This window comes from Scomber japonicus, chromosome 7 (genome assembly GCF_027409825.1).
Source record: "Scomber japonicus isolate fScoJap1 chromosome 7, fScoJap1.pri, whole genome shotgun sequence".
NCBI classification, from domain to species: Eukaryota; Metazoa; Chordata; class Actinopteri; order Scombriformes; family Scombridae; genus Scomber; species Scomber japonicus.
In genome coordinates this window covers 34,865,494-34,884,990 of record NC_070584.1, presented here as the reverse complement: position 1 = coordinate 34,884,990, position 19,497 = coordinate 34,865,494, and the positions used below count along the sequence as shown (strand labels likewise).

The window sequence follows — 19,497 nt, the reverse complement described above, 5'->3', positions numbered from 1 at the left end:
AGGTATTGCCGCCGGTCTCGGCCCCCCCTGTTTAAATTTTGTGCGGACCCCGCCTGTCAAAGTCACATTTTATGAATCCCAACACCTATATCTACATTTTGACCAAAAATTATTTGTCTCCTTTTTACGGTTTGGCCGTGAGCTCGAGTTAAAAATAAAAATTAAGGTTATTTTTTACTGCTTCTCTCACTCAAGCTAACTGCCGCTTCCACTCTAACTTGACGAAAAAGTGATTTCCACTCCTCGTTTGACTGCTCATAGTTTGAAAAGTTTACATGTTATGTAAAAACAGCTTAGTGTTCTGGAGAGAGCACAAGTTTTCCTCCGTTTTAAAGTTTGAATTACGTTTCTACGTGCACGTATGAGAGAGCTAGCTGACTCTGAACAAAGGTGAATTTTTGGGGGGTTTTTTCAAAAAATTCCCATTCATTTCCAATGGAGAAATCTCCCCTTTTTTTGGGAATAACTTTGGGAAAAATTGGAATTTCAACACCAAAAGTCATAGCACCCCTCCCCCGATCGAGCCGCACGTTTTGATGTATATATTGTTGTAGTTTTCTCAAAGCTGCGGGAGGAGTTACACGCCGAAATTTGGCGGAAGAATAAAAAGATGAAGTATGGAGAAGATTAACAGATGCCTCGGAGCTGAGCACCCGTGGCACTAAAAATATATCATAAAAATAATCATGACAATCAATCATTATTTACCAGAGTAATATTGGTATTGAGGTGATATTTAATTATTTATCTTTAATTTCAAGAATTTTACTGAATAACTTGATGATTTTTTTTTTAAATTAAACCTTTGAAAATGTGTAAAGTGTTCCTGTCCAATCCTTCACAGGTTTAATGTGAGTTTATTAGAGCTGGGTGTGTTTTTACCTGCAGCTCAGCTATAAACACAGATAAAAGCTTTTCCTGTAAATCAGTTTTTATTGTCAGTGTGAGTTAAACATTAACAGCAGAGACTCACCTGAACTGCTGATTCTGCTCTCTGTTTACCTCTCCGCCTCGTCTGAAGCTCTAACTCTAAACTCTGAAGCTTCGTGACTCTTTCAGGAGTTTAAACCTCAGCGATCGGCCATGGAGAAACTTTCTGCAGTGGTTTTCTGTTTGTTGCTGAGCGTCGGCATGGCGACGGCCCAGACAGGTACGATAAAAACACATTTTAATGATTGCTTAACTGTTTAAATCAGTGTTTGCTCAGAGTTATGTCTTTTATATAGAAGATGATTTATGAGAAACTGAAGCAAAAACAGACTTTTCCTCGTTGGATTGTCCCTAAAAACTTAAATTGAACTTGTTTTTCTCCTTTTTCTTTATGACTTTATTTACTTGAATCATTCTCAGTGTGTTGCAGCAGATGTTTTAAGGTTCAAACTTCACCTCGTTATAACTTAATTGTTCAATAAGTGCAGATTTACTCATCACTGACCTACACACTGGTTGTCACGTAGACAGGTGAGCTGATATCTGAGCTGTTAAACACAAAATACCTCAAATTACTGAACCAATGAGTTTAAATTAAATGATAAAATAACCTTGATTCGCTTTGTATAATATTAACTGTAAGCTTCATGAATTCTGCTGATTTTAAAACACTCAGAGGACTTAAATACATTAACTTTATTTCATCTTTAGGCTCTTAAAACTGATATTTTTGAAGTTATGTGATGCTGAGTCACATCTCATTTAACTATATTGACTAAAACACTGTTTGTAGTCAAAGTATAAAACAGTATTTATATATAAAATACATTTTAATTATATTTAATTCTACTAAACAGTATTTTCTATGTGATGCTCCTTAATGACAGTTCAGAGGGAAATATTGTTTTTACTCCTAAACATGTGAAGTATTTACAGCTTTGAGTTTCTATAATAAAAATACTACATCTGTTTATGAAACATGATCCACAGATTAAAACTGAAGTAGTAAAAGTACTGCAGTATTATGAGTGATGTAGTATGCAGTACTACAGTAAAGTACTAGTACCTCAAACTGTACTACAGTAAAGTACTAGTACCTCAAACTGTACTACAGTAAAGTACTAGTACCTCTAACTGTACTACAGTAAAGTACTAGTACCTCTAACTGTACTACAGTAAAGTACTAGTACCTCAAACTGTACTGCAGTAAAGTACTAGTACCTCTAACTGTACTGCAGTAAAGTACTAGTACCTCTAACTGTACTACAGTAAAGTACTAGTACCTCTAACTGTACTACAGTAAAGTACTAGTACCTCAAACTGTACTACAGTAAAGTACTAGTACCTCTAACTGTACTGCAGTAAAGTACTAGTACCTCTAACTGTACTGCAGTAAAGTACAAGTACCTCTAACTGTACTACAGTAAAGTACAAGTACCTCTAACTGTACTACAGTAAAGTACAAGTACCTCAGACTGTACTACAGTAAAGTACTAGTACCTCTGAGTTATACTTCAGTATATAAACTTCTCTTCCTCGGCTGATGAACCGACAGAGTTTAAATAATTAAAGGTGTGATGTTAGCCGGAGAGTAAACTCTAACTGTCGTTCATTAACAGAACAACAACAGGCTGACCTGGAGGCTGGTTGACCTTTGACCTCTGTGTGTGTGTGTGTGTGTGTGTGTGTGTGTGTGTGTGTGTGTGTGTGTGTGTGTGTATCTGTGTGTATCTGTGTATCTGTGTGTGTGTGTGTGTGTATCTGTGTGTGTGTGTGTGTGTGTGTGTGTGTGTGTTGCAGTTCCTATTGAGCGAGCGCTGCCTCAGTGGCTCACCGGCCTCATCGCCGTCGGCTGCTTCCTCTTCCTCAGCTTCGTCACTCTGCTGGTGAAGAAGGCCTGGTGTGATGAGACCAGCAGGTTTGTTAGTGTCTCCATGTTGGTGTAATTTAAATTTAAAGGGTTAAAATGTAGAAAATAAACGTATGAATAACTTCACACATTCTTTTTTTGTGGACCCAGCATCAAATTTCTGCTTTTAATCCATTTAGAGAGAATATATTAGAGGATTATGGTAAAAATGTCTAAGTGGTGTAACCATAAAACTTTGTACCAAATAATTCAACTTGCTTAAAAACAGTAAATAGTCAATAAAACACCTTCCTTCCTTCCTTCCTTCCTTCCTTCCTTCCTTCCTTCCTTCCTACCTAACACCATATCAACTAGTTTGGCATGATCTTACATCCTTCCTTCCTTCCTTCCTTCCTTCCTTCCTTCCTTCCTTCCTTCCTTCCTACCTACCTAACACCATATCAACTAGTTTGGCATGATCTTACATCCTTCCTTCCTTCCTTCCTTCCTTCCTTCCTACCTAACACCATATCAACTAGTTTGGCATGATCTTACATCCTTCCTTCCTTCCTTCCTTCCTTCCTTCCTTCCTTCCTACCTACCTAACACCATATCAACTAGTTTGGCATGATCTTACATCCTTCCTTCCTTCCTTCCTTCCTTCCTTCCTTCCTACCTAACACCATATCAACTAGTTTGGCATGATCTTACATCCTTCCTTCCTTCCTTCCTTCCTTCCTTCCTTCCTTCCTTCCTACCTACCTAACACCATATCAACTAGTTTGGCATGATCTTACATCCTTCCTTCCTTCCTTCCTTCCTTCCTTCCTTCCTACCTAACACCATAGCAACTAGTGTGGCATGATCTTACATCCTTCCTTCCTTCCTTCCTTCCTACCTAACACCATATCAACTAGTGTGGCATGATCTTACATCCTTCCTTCCTTCCTTCCTTCCTTCCTTCCTTCCTTCCTTCCTTCCTACCTAACACCATATCAACTAGTGTGGCATGATCTTACATCCTTCCTTCCTTCCTTCCTTCCTTCCTTCCTTCCTTCCTTCCTACCTAACACCATATCAACTAGTGTGGCATGATCTTACATCCTTCCTTCCTTCCTTCCTTCCTTCCTTCCTACCTAACACCATATCAACTAGTTAGGCATGATCTTACATTATAACTTTTATATTAAATAAAGCTAATGGAATACTATTGTTCTAAATATTACATTTCATCTGGTTACCATGGAGACCAGGAAACATTTACATGTTTTAAATGAAGGAAGGAAGGGAGGGAGGGAGAGAGGAAGGGATGGAGGGAGGGAGGGAGGGAGAGAGAGAGAGGAAGGAAGGAAGGGAGGGAGAGAGGAAGGAAGGAAGGGAGGGAGAGAGGAAGGAAGAAGGGAAGGAAGGGAGAGAGGAAAGAAGAAGGGAAGGAAGGAAGGAAGGAAGGAAGGAAGGGAGAGAGAAAAGAAGAAGGGAAGGGAGGGAGGAAGGAAGGAAGGGAGAGAGGAAGGAAGGAAGGAAGGAAGGGAGAGAGGAAGGAAGGAAGGAAGGGAGAGAGAAAAGAAGAAGGGAAGGGAGGGAGGAAGGAAGGAAGGGAGAGAGGAAGGAAGGAAGGAAGGAAGGGAGAGAGGAAGGAAGGAAGGAAGGGAGAGAGGAAGGAAGGAAGGAAGAGAGGAAGGAAGGAAGGGAGAGAGGAAGATAGAATGAAGTCATTATTAGTATAAGTCCACTTAAATACACTGTAGGTGATCAAATGTTTAATATTTATCATTCTACTGTGGTTTCTTTCTTTCTCCTTCCTTCATTCATCCGTCCTTCCTTCCTTCCTTCCATCTGTCCTTGCTTCCTTCCTTCCATCTGTCCTTCCTTCCTCCTTTCTCTTTCTTTCTTTCTTACTTTATTTCTAGGTGATACAATATTTAATATGTATCATTCTTTTGTGGTTACACCATTTGACATTCAGTAAGCATTCAGTCTTACTTTTGGATGCTGCTTTTAAAACTAGTTTAACTGATTTATTAATTCATCATCTTACCAACATTTATTATCTCTGAGCTTTATATATTCAAAGTGTGACTCTGTACAGAAGCAGTGAAGCAGCAGCAGTGGAGACAGCGGAGGAAATAGAAATCGGCCGAGCCAACAGTAACTTGTACGACACCAGACTGAGCACGTTCAGGTAGGACAACACACACACACACACACACACACACACACACACACACACACACACACACACACACACACACAACACTGGTTTATTATAGTTATTTATTTATTTAGTAGCATGTTTCTAAAGTTTTTAAAAAATTGTTTTAATAATCGTGATTTAAATTTTGACCCAAATAATCGTGATTATGATTTTTTTCCCCATAATCGAGCAGCTCTAATCTGCACATTGTTGGACTTTAATCCCAGTAGCAGATTTCCATGTGGTCAGCCGACACCAAAAGAAAAGAAAAGATTGTGTTTCTATCACTTATTTGCACGTCATGTCTTTTTTTAATCAATCAATCAATCTTTATTTATAAAGCGCCAAATCACAACAGAGTTATCTCAAGGCTCTTTCCACATAGAGCAGGTCTAAACCGAACTCTACAGGTTTCATTTAAAGAGACCCAACATTCCCACATGAGCAGCACTTGGTAGAACCCTCAGAACCAGACTCAGAGTGGGAGAACATCTTTTAACAGGAAGAACCCTCAGAACCAGACTCAGAGTGGGAGAACATCTTTTAACAGGAAGAACCCTCAGAACCAGACTCAGAGTGGGAGAACATCTTTTAACAGGAAGAACCCTCAGAACCAGACTCAGAGTGGGAGAACATCTTTTAACAGGAAGAACCCTCAGAACCAGACTCAGAGTGGGAGAACATCTTTTAACAGGAAGAACCATCAGAACAGACTCAGAGTGGGAGAACATCTTTTAACAGGAAGAACCCTCATCACTGGAGAGAGAGAGAGAGAGAGAGAGAGAGAGAGAGAGGAGAGAGAGAGAGAGAGAGAGAGAGAGAGAGAGAGAGAGAGAGAGAGAGAGAGAGAGAGAGAGAGAGAGAGAGAGAGAGAGAGAGAGAGAGAGAGAGAGAGAGAGAGAGAGAGAGAGAGAGAGAGAGAGAGAGAGACTTAGAAGGTCCAGGACTGGAATCTGTCATCCGGACGTCTCCAGGCCCAGATTACCTGTGAGACCAGAAAGCACAGACAACTCTGGGGAAGAAGTTTAGCTTATTGATGCATTAATAGTACATGAGTGTTAATGGATATAGATGGATAGAGAGAGGGAGGGGGGGAGGAGGAGAGAGGAGCCCAGTGCATCATGGGAGTCCCCCGGCAGTCTAAGCCTATGGCAGCATAAATTAAGAGCTTAAAGAGCCCTAACTATAAGCTTTACCAAAAAGGAAAGTTTTAAGCCTACTCTTAAATTAATAAAGCCACTGAGGTTGTAAAGAGTAGAAAGTCCAGATATTTGTGTTCTAATGTAAAATAAGAAATACTCAAGTAAAGTACAGATACCTGGAGAATCTACTCAAGTACAAATACTGCGTTACTTCCCTCCTCTGTTCGGTTCCCTGCTGCTCCAGTCCAACATGTTGAAGTTGATATTTAACCCCAAACTGCTGAATGAACGAGGGATGAGCAGGTTGGAAGTCAGAGTGTGAACGAGTGAATGTGACATGAAGTGGAAAAAGTGCTTCGAGTGCTGAAACACAGTAAGGGTCAAACTCATTTCACTCAAGGGCCGATTTGATCTGATGTGGCCGGACCATTTAAAGAGGGAGGGAGGGAGGGAAGGAAAGATAGAAGGAAGGAAGGAAGGAAGGAAGGGAAGAAGAAAGGAAAAGACTGGTAAGAGAGATGGAAGAAAGGGAGGAAGGAAAGATAGAAGGAAGGAAGGGGCGACGGAAAAAGGAAAAGAAGACAGGAAAGAGAGATGGAAGAAAGGGAGGGAGGATGGAAGGAATGAAGGAAGAGAGGAAGGAAAGATAGAAGGAAGGAAGGGAAGAAGAAAGGAAAAGAAGACTGGAAAGGGAGATGGAAGAAAGGGAGGAAGGAAGAAGGGAAGGAAAGATAGAAGGAAGGAAGGACAGATGAAAGGAAGGAAGGAAGGAAGGAAGGACAGATGAAAGGAAGGAAGGAAAGATAGAAGGAAGGAAGGACAGACGAAAGGAAGGAAGGGAAGAAGAAAGGAAAAGAAGACTGGAAAGAGATGGAAGAAGGGAAGGAAGAAAGGACAGAAGGAAAGATAGAAGGAAGGAAGGAAGGACAGACGAAAGGAAGGAAGGAAGGAAGGGGGGACGGAAAAAGGAAAAGAAGACAGGAAAGAGAGATGGAAGAAAGGAAGGGAGGATGGAAGGAATGAAAGAAGAGAGGGAGGAAGGAAGGAAGTAAAGAACCAAGACCAAGACCAAATGGTTTAAGATTATTTTCTTACTTTAATAACTAAGAAATTAAAGTTTAAGTAACTAAACGTGTTTTTCCTCCATCAGGAGCAAAGAAGACCCGAACGCTTACGAAAACCTGGTGGTCGAGTCTGACGACAAAGTTACCACCATGTGATCACCCTGAGACGATCCTATTGGCTGTCTGAGCGGTGACATCATCATCATCATCATCATCATCATCATCCACGAGTCTGACGAGAAATGACTGAACAGACTTTTAAATAATCTTTATCTTTGTTTCTTCTTTCCGTTCAAATATCTTCTGTTTCTGTAATTTTTTTTTTTGGTATAATTTATTGTCCAATGCAGAAAAATGTCTGTTTGTAGATATCATAAATAATTAAGCAGGAAATGTGATTTATATAAATTATTAACCATCATTGTTGCTGTGTGTTCATGTTTTTTCGGACATTGTGTGCAGACGAGCAGCAAACATGAGCAGCTGTCCTGTGATCTCATGAATCATCAGTTATCTACTTCTTTTAACTGCTCACATTACTGATCAACCTGTAAATGAGCAGCGATGATCAATGATTAAACACCGCTACAGGAATCCAAAAAAAACAGGAAACACACAGGAGGGAAGCTGCAGGCTGATCTGCTGCAGCTGCAGTTCCTCTCATGGCCACTAGATGGCACTGTGACGTCATAAAATACACACTGCTCAGGTTTTACTCTACTTCTCTGGATCAATATGAGTGGAAATAGATCCAACTGATCAGATTTAGGAGGAAGAGAGGATGACTTAAGTTGGGTCTGATGAGCTCGAGCTGCAGGATTTTAACAGATAACAGCAGCATTTCATATTTATATTTATATTTATATTAAATTTAAATAAAAGATTCTCTTCACTGCTCCTGAACTTCATGACAAATATTCCCATCAGAGCCTCACTGATAAATGTCTAATTTATTTCACTTTGCAATCAATAATGTAGACAATAAGGACAAATATATATATAATAATGTGATTTCTGAAGATGCTCTGACAGCCTTAGCAACGACCTTAGCAATGAGCCGACGTCAGCTCGTCTGCAAGGTAGAAAAAAATGTGATAAACAAAGCTTTCAGAGAAGGTTGAAACTCTGATTTTTGACTTGCAGCTTTTCTACAGAAGTTCACCTCAAGTTTTGGAAGTTTGATCATATTTAATATCTGACATCAGAAAACAGAAAATCACTAAAATCAAAAAAGTCCTCTTTGATGGATCTTTACTTAAATGAATATGGTTTAATCTCAAACTTGGAAAATTGAGTCTGCAACTTCATCTCACATGGTTGAAAGCTCCAGAAGGTTTTGAGGAATTTAACATAATTATAGTATTTTTACAAAAGACTCACTTTTCCCAACTCTGCTCCTCAACTTCACACTACAGCACAGCACGGCTTCTCAGTCTCTCAGTTTTGTATTAAATGAAATCTTGAAATGAAAATCTTCCACATCAGAAAATAGGAAACATTGTGTGAAAAATAAAATAGGAAAAAATCCAAAATAAAATTGACCCGGGATTTAATTTTCTCAATCTGCTAGTTTAATAATCTTGAGTGCACTCTGTGTTTATAAACTGGTCTTTTAGCTTTTTTGTTGGCGCGCTTTATGTTGGAGCTCGTGAAGAAACCGGAAGTAGTAATGTTTACCTCCATCTAAGGTTAGCAAGCCTGGCTCAGCTCCTCCCGACCAGTCCTCTCCTCTCGGCTGTGCAGGTGAAGCGATGTCCGACTGCTCTCCCTCCGGCAGCTACGATGAGCTAACGTGGCTAACTAGCGCGCTAAGCTAATGTGGCTAACTAGCGCGCTAGGCTAACTCGGCTCACTAGCGCGCTAGGCTAACGCGGCAAACTCGACGCTGTCGGTAGCAGAACAAACACGTTATTAGTTAACAATCCCAACTCTAGTAAAGTCATCTCAGAGTTTTTCTTAAACAGCAAGAGTTACTTAATCTGTTCTGCTTTTCTTTTGGTAATGAACTGAAACATTTTGAAAAGTAACTTACACATTTTTGCCATAATCCTCTAATATATTCTCTCTAAATGGATTAAAAGCAGAAATTTGATGCTGGGTCCACAAAAAAAGAATGTGTGAAGTTATTCATACGTTTATTTTCACATTTTAACCCTTTAAATTTAAACTAAACCAAAGCTTTTCAGAATAAAAGCATCGGTCTAAACCACATGGAGACACTAACACACATCTCTGACTCATGGTTTGGTTTCTAGACGATCATGAAACAAAAAAAAAAACACATCTGTGCTCATAATAATAATAATTATAATAATTATAAAACAATAAAAATGAACAGTACATTGTTAATTTCCAGCAAGATCAAAAAAAAAAAATTACACTTCATTTAGTTTTTCATCTAAAAAATAAAGTAGCAAAAAAATTAAGACAATAATTATGACGAAACAAATTAAAGTATTTTGCACTTTGATTGATTTGATATGTATAAAGTTCAGTTTCTAAAGCTCTGAAAACAAACTTCTGTCTTCTTCTTCATCTACAGCTGATCGTTGAAACGTCTCAAAAGTCTGAACCAACAGTTTGATGCTAAACTCGACTAAACCCCCCCCACCCCCCCAACCCTAACCCTAACCCTAACCCCCCCGTCTAAACTTCACTTCGGTTTAAAAGCAACAGTTCAACATTTAATCAAATCCTCTTGTTGGACGTCTATAGCTGAAAAATCCAACTTATTAAATCAACAAGATCCTTTAAAATTATTTATTGTATATTTTTATACCAGTAATAAACATTTTTAAGTAATTTCAGGTTAAAAAATTATAGTTTCGTATATGTATGGAGGTCAGGAGGGGCCAAAAAATGACCATATTTCACTTATTAAATCAATGAGGTCCTTTAAAATTATTTATTGTATATGTTTATGCTAGTAATAAATATTTTTGAGTAATTAAAGGTTAAAAAAATACAGGTTTTTTTAGTGGCAGTCTCATTAATGTTGGAAAACTGTCTCATAGGTTTATGTACGGAGGCCAGGAAGATCCAAAAAACTACCTCTGAAATCATTTATTGAATCTTTTTATACTAGCATTCAACATTTTTAAGTAATTTCAGGTTAAAAAATTATAGGTTTTTTTGTGGCAGCCAACTTTTGTATATGTATGGAGGTCAGGAGGGGCCAAAAAACGACCATATTTCACTTGTTCTACATCTGGAGCTGAAAAATCCAACTTATTAAATCAATAAGATCCTTTAAAATTATTTATTGTATATTTTTATGCTAGTAATAAATATTTTTGAGTAATTAAAGGTTAAAAAAATACAGGTTTTTTTAGTGGCAGTCTCATTAATGTTGGAAAACTGTCTCATAGGTTTATGTACGGAGGCCAGGAAGATCCAAAAAACTACCTCTGAAATCATTTATTGAATCTTTTTATACTAGCATTCAACATTTTTAAGTAATTTCAGGTTAAAAAATTATAGGTTTTTTTGTGGCAGCCAACTTTTGTATATGTATGGAGGTCAGGAGGGGCCAAAAAACGACCATATTTCACTTGTTCTACATCTGGAGCTGAAAAATCCAACTTATTAAATCAATAAGATCCTTTAAAATTATTTATTGTATATTTTTATACTAGTAATAAATATTTTTGAGTAATTAAAGGTTAAAAAAATACAGTTTTTTTAGTGGCAGCCAACTTTCGTATATGTATGGAGGTCAGGAGGGGCCAAAAATCTGAAAAATCCAACTTATTAAATCAATAAGATCCTTTAAAATTATTTATTGTATATTTTTAAGCATTTTAAAGTAATTAAAGGTTAAAAAATACAGCTTTTTTAGTGGCAGTCTCATTAATTTCGGTTTATGTATGGAGGCCAAGAAGGGCCAAAAAACCTAACTACCATAATTTGTGCCCATGATTTAATAATTGGTGCCATCCTCTCGTCCTGTACGTTATTATGTATTATAGTTTATTCTCTTAATGCGTCCGTGCTTGTGGAGCATTAATCAGTTACTTTTTGTCCCTCCGTGGCCTCCGTACACATCAAGTGAGTCTCAACTGTTCATTAAAAACTGAGAAACCAGCGAGTTGAAGTTTGGTTTTTTTGTTTTTTTTCTTTGCTAATAAATCTGAAACATTGAAATCAGATGCTAGCAGTTTCCCTCCGCTTACATTCATTGTGCTAAGCTAAGCTAAGCTAAAAAATCTCTGTGACAAAAGATTTTCATTAAATGTTGATCTGCTTCTTTTTATTCACGTCTGCTCCTAGAAACACTTTTTCTTTCTTTCTTTCTTTTTTTATATTTTTATTTTAAATCTCCATGGAGACACATTTTATAATTTTTCTTTCCATGATAACGATCATGTGGAAGACACTGTATCTGTTGCCGGGGGCGACAGGTGATCTCTCCAAGCCCACCAAAGTCCTGAGAGTCATCTCCATGGAGACACACGAGTATTTATATATATATATATACAAGACTCCTTTATGTGTCGTATGGATTCGTTACTGGAAGAAAAATGGGATTAAATCAGCTTTAATGTTTCTGTGTGCACCAGTGAACTAAAAACATCAGATTATGGCACTTTTTTTTCTACATATTTAAAGACCCTCGTTTGGCTAAAATAAGACACTTTAACTAAATTTGACAGAAACATGATGATAAATGTCAGGTATTGATTTTGTATATGCTGTAAATAAAGTTATATTTAAATTCCAGCTCACTGTTTTAACTCCCAAGCTGTTTGACTGTGTGTTGCAGTGACGCTGTAGTTACACCTCTCTGCCACTGGAGGGCAGCGAAAACACGATTATCAGCAGCTTCAGTTTAATCAGTTTAATCTCCAGCAACTGTTTTCACTTCTTCTCTTCCAGGTCTGTGTGCTGGTTGTGCTTCATTGACACCTGTCGTACCTGTAAATGCTGATTAACCTTCATATTATTGTTGTAAAAGTGTTTTTTTTTTTACTCAACTAACATGAAATAAAGTGAAACCGAAAATTAAGCACCTTTTAAATGATCTTTAACTAACTTCTTGAACGGCTAATAATCTGATTTTCACACACTTGGGATTAATTGTGTCGTAATAAATGAAACGAAATCTCCTGAAAATTAAACTGAAAATGAATAAGTGGAATAAAAATAAAAGTATATAACAGTGGTATAACTTAGATTAATTCTCCCCACTAACTCGTTATGTTCTTAATTGACAGTTATCATCCTCTTAATTGATCTGAGGTTGTTATTAATAATTAAATAATCATATAAATATAATAGATGCTGATATGAATTTGAAGAATATCACTCTTTTATACATTTATTATAATTTCCCCCCCTTCTTATTTTTATTCACTTATTCAACTTATTTATATTTTTGTTTAATTCTTGTAATTTTAATCCCATTTTTTGTGTTAAATTTCTGAATATTAAAAATAAATTAAAGCAAATTCCTAGATTTTTTTTTTTTTTTTTTGGGAAATATGAAAAACTGAAAACAATGAACCCTAACAAAGTGTGTAAATTCTTCATTATCAAACAGATTACAACAGTCAGAGTGAAGTTTCCCTATTATTATAACCCTAAAATAAAAGTTTTACACTATATGGCCAGAAGTTTGTGGACAGCAGCAAGACAGCATGGACGTCGCAGTGGTTTCTGCAGCAAGACAGCATGGACGTCGCAGTGGTTTCTGCAGCAAGACAGCATGGACGTCGCAGCGCTTTCTGCAGCAAGACAGCATGGACGTCGCAGCGCTTTCTGCAGCAAGACAGCATGGACGTCGCAGCGCTTTCTGCAGCAAGACAGCATGGACGTCGCAGCGGTTACTGCAGCAAGACAGCATGGACGTCGCAGCGGTTACTGCAGCAAGACAGCATGGACGTCGCAGCGGTTACTGCAGCAAGACAGCATGGACGTCGCAGCGCTTTCTGCAGCAAGACAGCATGGACGTCGCAGCGGTCTCTGCAGCAAGACAGCATGGACGTCGCAGCGCTTTCTGCAGCAAGACAGCATGGACGTCGCAGCGCTTTCTGCAGCAAGACAGCATGGACGTCGCAGCGCTTTCTGCTAAATAAAAGCTAACCGGCCTTTTTACCACAGAAGATGCTAAACTAACATGTGCAGCTGCAAAGTGACATCTATTCAGCAACACTTCCCTTTTTCTTCCTTCTTCCTCCGAAATACTTCAACAGGATGTTTCTCTCCATCAGAACTCCGCAGAGTCTAAGACGATATTCTGAAATCTCCCCAATTTAAGTTTTTCACATTTTTTTCCAAGTGTGTCTTAAAGCAGCAGGAAACAGGTTTTCCTCTCTGTAATCATTCCTCCTGTTCAGACTGACTATTAAAAGTCCTTCAAATGTGCTTTCAGTGGAAGTGATGTTGAAAGTCGTTAACATCAGGTAGGACGGACGAAAGAAGGAAGGAGGGAGGGAGAAAGGAAAAGAGGAAGGGAGGAAGGTAGGGGGAGGAAAGAAAGAGAGAAGGAAGGAGGGAGGAAGGAAGGAAGGCGGGAGGGAGGAAGAAGGAAGGAAAGGAGGAAGGAAGGGAGGGAGAAAGAAGTAAAGAAGAAGGGAAAAAGGAAAAGAGGAAGGGAGGAAGGAAGGAAAAAAGGACAGGAAAAAAGGAAGGGAGGAAGGTAGGGGAAGGAAAGAAAGAGAGAAGGAAGCAAGGAGGGAAGGAAATAAGGAGGGAGGGAGGGAGGGATGAAGGAAGGAGGGAAGGAAAGAAGGAGGGGGGGAGGAAGGACAGAAGGAAGGAAGGAAGGAAAGAAGGAACAGTCAAAACAGACGGGGTCAACTTTTAAATCCATGTTTCCACAGAAGGAGGACTGTGGTGATTCCATCACTTCCATTGTAAACATTATGAAGGATCTAATGCTCAGTATGAACAGGAGGAATCATTACACACACACACACACACACACACACACACACACACACACACACACACACACACACACACACACACTGACTGCTACTTTAGGAAACTGACTGCTGGTTTCAGACACACTTGAAAAACAGTGAACTCGTCCTTTAAGGTCTCTGACAGGTCTTCAGGTGGAGACGCTCGTCTGGTCTCTGCTGTGTGACATCACCAGTCCGTCCGAACAGGAAGTGTGACATCATCAGTCTGTCCGAACAGGAAGTTAGTTTGTATTTGATGCTGTTTCTTTTTTTTCTTTTTCTTTTTTTTGCATGTTGGGAAGATCAGAGTTCATGATCCATCAAAGAGTCAAAGTGTGTGTGTGTGTGTGATTTATCTGGAGATTTGTATGTGTGTGTTAGTGCATGCAGGTGTGTGTGTGTGTGTGTGTGTGTATGTGTGTGTGTGTGTGTGTGTGTATGTGTGTGTGTTAGGACAGGACGTCCAGTGTGACAGTCCCTCTCTGTTTCTTCAGGATGGCGACGGCCTGCTCGTGTGTTGCTCCCTGCAGACTCTCACCGTTCACCGTCAGGATCTGATCTCCTCGCTTCAAACGCCCGTCCACCGCTGCTGCACCCTGAAACACACACACACACACACACACACACACACACACACACACACACACACACACACACACACACACACACACAGACATACACACACACACACACACGGCTTGTTTTACCTTCACGGTTTAATGTTTTCATGTTAAATTACTCCTGAGACACACTTATTTATATTTCCGTGAGACAGACAGTTGACCATGTTCTGACCTTGCTGAAGACGGTCTTGACGTAGATCGGCAGGTCTCCATGTGGGCTGCCGAAACCCCCGACGATGCTGAAGCCGAGTCCCTCCGAACCTTTCTCCAGACTGATGCTGCGAGGTCGCGGACCCCTGAGAGAGTCAACAAGCAGGAAGAGCTTAATGTAGTTAAAGTACGGGAGTAAAAACGGGAAAACTGTTCTGATACACAACTCTCTCTCTGTGTGTGTGTGTGTGTGTGTGTGTGTGTGTGTCTGTGTGTCTGTGTGTGTGTGTGTGTACTCACTCTGGCTCAGCTGTGTGTGTGTCAGTGTTGGCTGACAGACTGGAGCTGCTGGACAAACTCTCCACCTGACTGGCAATGGCGCTGATGTTGGTGTCTGCAACCACCTGAGATACATGACACACACACACACACACACACACACACACACACACACACAAACACACACACACACACACACACATATACACACTGTCCATATTTTTGATTCTCAAAAGAAAAAAAGTACAAAAATGGAAGCAGCAGAATCAGAGATGTCGATTCTTCACATTACCCATAATGCACCTGTGTGTGATGTTAGTATCGGCTAATGCAGCCTGGAGCTACAGAAGTCTGCTAACCTCTCAGCTTTCTAACTCCACACCTCCAGATTGATTTTTAAACTTGTCTTAAACCCCAATTAAAATGTTGGAATGCAAATCTGTGCGTGCAGTTTGTTGTTGAAACTTATGCGTGCATCGTTTACATAATTTCTTATCTGTCGAAGGCAGAAATGGAAATGGGATTGTTGCTCGATAATGCCCAAAGAGGAACATCAAAGGAGAGGAGTGTTAGTGCAGAAGATGCATTTAGAAGTCTAGACAGAGTTCAGAGATGTTTATGCTCAACAGGCTGAAAACAGGTTAAAATGCATCTGAGCGAATCTTCAAGGGAAATTGTATTTTTACCCACAGGAGATAATATACTTAAAACGAGTTTGGCCATACTAACACACACAGACATAATAACACACACACACACACACACACACACACACACGTACTAACACACACAGACTACAACACTAAAGTCCCACTTTTTTCAGAGTCAGAAATCCTTTGTATTCATTGTATTCTTCAAAGAGCAGACAACGAAATTAGAGTGCTACTCTCGTAAAGTGCTGCAAGTTATAAAAAAAAGAACACATGCTCCACACATTCATTCATGTGGTGTCGACATGTTCGACACCAGAGGAAGAAATAAAGGATGAGGAGAGAAACTGAAAGACAAAAACAGGCTGAGAGCGTGAAGCAGATTATTTTAATTAATGTTTTCTCTACTGCTCTTATTGATCAGTGCGGTCACACCTGCACGTGTGTGTGTGTGTGTGTGTGTGTGCGTGTGTGTGTGTGTGTGTGCCTGTGTCTGTGTGTATGTGTGTGTGTATGTGTGTGTGTGTGTGTGTGTGTGTGTGTTTTATCAGCGCGGTCCAGCTGACTGAGCTGTGCTGTTGCATGCTGGGAGTGTGATAGCAGAAGGACAGGCCTTTATGTTAATGAAGCTTCTTTATCAGCGTGCAGCAGATTCATGAAGCTCCCTCCAACCTTCTCTTCCTCTACGCTAAAATAAATACGAGGGAGTGAGTTTATATTTGACTTTTAAGCTGTTTCCATCCACCTGTTTTCATTCACATTTTCAATTTCGTGCATAAATAACTAAGGTAATAATTATAAATGTGTTACATTTGGATGGAAACAGCTGCTGCACAGATTCAACCCTGAATTAATTATTGACTCATTTCTGTCAGATTTGGTCATTTGTTGTGCAGTTTGAGCAGTTCCACAGTCCAATATTTATATTTATAAATACTAATATTTATTATATTTTTTGTGTGTATGTATGTGTGTGTGTGTGTGTGTGTGTGTGTGTATTACCTGCAGGCTGATATTTCCGTAGCTGTTCTTCAGCATGTTGACGACCTCGCTGTGTGACAGACCGTCTACTGACTGACTGTTGATACTGACGATCCTGTCTCCCACCTACACACACACACACACACACACACACACACACACACACACACACACACACACACACACACACACACACACAGCATCAGTGAGACCCACAGACACACACTCATAAACACACACACTCCAACAGTCTCTCTACCTTGAGTCTGTGTGTTTTGGCAGCGACACCGTTGGCCTGGATCATGGCGATGAAGATGGGAATGTCTCCCAGCGGGCTTCCCTTCCCCCCCGCTATACTCACTCCAAGAGAGTCGTTCACACCCTGAGAGACGAAGAGAACGAGAGACCAAGACAACGAGAGACCAAGACAACGAGAGACAAACCAGGAGGGAAATTATTTATCATTAAAAGTTAAAGAAGAGACACAGGTCAGCATTAACACTAATCAATCAATCAATCAATCAATGTCAGACTTTATTCAGTACAGAAGTCAGAGAACCTGCAGCAGTGTCCAGTGTGTGTGTGTGTGTGTGTGTGTGTGTGTGTGTGTGTGTGTGTGTGTACTTTACCCTGGTGATCTCCACTGTACGGATGCCAGCATCTGTTCCTGCAAACACAAAAAAAAACAACATTAAACCAGTCATAAAAATTATCATCCTGTTAGCAAAGAAAAAGCAACAAGCATTTTAACAGAAGTGTGTACCTGTGCTGTCAGCGGGGCAGGAAGTGATGTCACCGGAGGGCTTCGTGTTGTTGTTGTTGAGGGGCGGAGGGGGGGGCGCCGCGGAGGTAGAGGTGGGGGGGTCAGATGTCAGTGGGTCAGCTGAGGTCGGGGTCTGTGTGAGGAGGGGAGCCACGAGACCTGAGCTGTTCCCACTGATGTGACTCATCTGACACACACACACACACACACACACACACACACACACACACACACACACACACACACACACACATACATACATACACACACTTGTTAAATTCAATTCAAACAACCTTATTTGTCCATTAGGAACATCTTTTGCACAGTGAGTACTACACAGATAAAACCAGCATAAATACTTCCAGTTTATATTCTAGCATCATTAAAAAATATATGTTAAAACCTAAAAGGTAATAAAGCTCATGTTACCCAGCTGCTCTCTAAACAAACTGTCTGAATGGTTTTATGGAGGTTTATTGTTGATGAACGTCACAGATAATAATATTCTTATGAAGTGAGTCACATTGAATCATATCAACATGTGATTCATGTCTGTGTGTTCAGATCTGACTGACCTTTGACCCCGAGGATTAAACGTCTATTACAGACCAGATCCTGTCATTCCTCCATGTTAACATTAAATAAGCTATTTAATTCCCCTCCTCTCTCCTCTGTGATGATCATCCTGTATAAACGGAGCTTTGTTCTTATTCACACTTTAACTCAGAGACAGAAAACTCACCTGGCTTCCCTGGGAGTTACGCCTGGATGAGATCCACGAAGCAGCTTTGAGTCGGCCGAACTCCAACAGGACCGGACCGCGAGCACACTGCAGGACACACACACACACACACACACACACACACACACACACACACACACACACACACACACACACACACACACACACACACACACAGATACAGACACACACACACACACACAGAGCGGCTGTCAAACTTTATCTTTCATGGCCTCAAACCTCCCTGTCACCACATCCTTCACATCTCCATATTCTATATTAATATTCTGAGTCTGGAATAAAAACTCCTTATTTATCTTCTACTGGTTCTTTATGCAGCCGCTCAGTTCAGCCTCTGTCTATTTTAGCTCCTGTCTCTTTATCACATCTGAAATATGAGAGTGGACCTTAGCAACCAAGGCTGCAGAATGGATGGTCATTTATGGGATATGTGTGTGTGTGTGTGTGTGTGTGTGTGTGTGTGTGTGTGTGAGACCTTCATTATGGCACTAAGGCTGTCTACGGCCCAAGCTGTCGCGGCTTGAACCCATTACGTTCAAAGGATGGACAGGAGCTGCTGAAGGACAACGAGTCCATTAACAAGCGATGGAGAGAGCACTTCCAGGACCTCCTCAACCGTAACACTGCAACTCAATCAAATTTCATCTGTCACATCCCTCAGAGTCCCATCAGGGAAGACATGGGGGAACCTCCCACCTTATCCGAGGTCCAAGATGCCATCAGGAGCCTAAAGAACAACAGGGCCACCGGTCCAGATGGGATCCCAGCTGAGGTCCTAAAGGAAGGTGGAGCAGAACTCCTGTGCTGCCTCCATGCCCTCCTTCTGAAGGTCTGGGAAGAGGAAGAACTCCCCTCAGAGCTCAGGGATGCTCTGATCGTGACCACATTTAAGAAGGGGGACAAAGCGGACTGTGGAAACTACAGAGGCATCTCACTCCTGTCAACAACTGGCAAAGTACTTGCTCGTGTTCTCGCTAATCGTCTACTGCCACTTTCTGAGGAAATACTCCCAGAATCACAGTGCGGCGTTCGTCCATCTAGAGGCACAGCAGATATGATCTTCACAGCCCGCCATCTCCAGGAGAAATGCCGTGAGCACAAGCTGCCTTTGTACATGGGCTTCATAGACCTGACTAAGGCCTTTGATACGGTAGATCGCCAGGCTCTATGGAACATACTGTCGAGGGTTAGGGTCAGAGTCCTG

At 40.4% G+C, this 19,497-nt stretch overlaps 2 protein-coding genes across 4 annotated transcripts in view; one reads left to right on the top strand and one right to left on the bottom strand.

Moving 5' to 3' along the window:
* Positions 1–19,497, bottom strand: part of frem1b (Fras1 related extracellular matrix 1b) — a 309,123-nt gene that overhangs the window by 120,522 nt on the left and 169,104 nt on the right. The gene's annotated exons all lie outside the window — the stretch shown is intronic.
* On the top strand, positions 1,078–7,398 carry pdzk1ip1 (PDZK1 interacting protein 1). 3 transcript variants are annotated; one of them, XM_053322716.1, is made up of 4 exons: positions 1,078–1,150; positions 2,731–2,848; positions 4,872–4,961; positions 7,266–7,398. In XM_053322716.1, exons 1-4 carry the CDS (start codon positions 1,084–1,086, stop codon positions 7,333–7,335), a joined length of 345 nt encoding a protein of 114 aa, XP_053178691.1. In that variant the 5' UTR covers positions 1,078–1,083; the 3' UTR covers positions 7,336–7,398. The 3 variants fall into 3 exon arrangements, with proteins under 3 accessions (XP_053178691.1, XP_053178690.1, XP_053178689.1); XM_053322715.1 differs by having other exon boundaries at positions 4,869–4,961; XM_053322714.1 differs by having other exon boundaries at positions 4,854–4,961.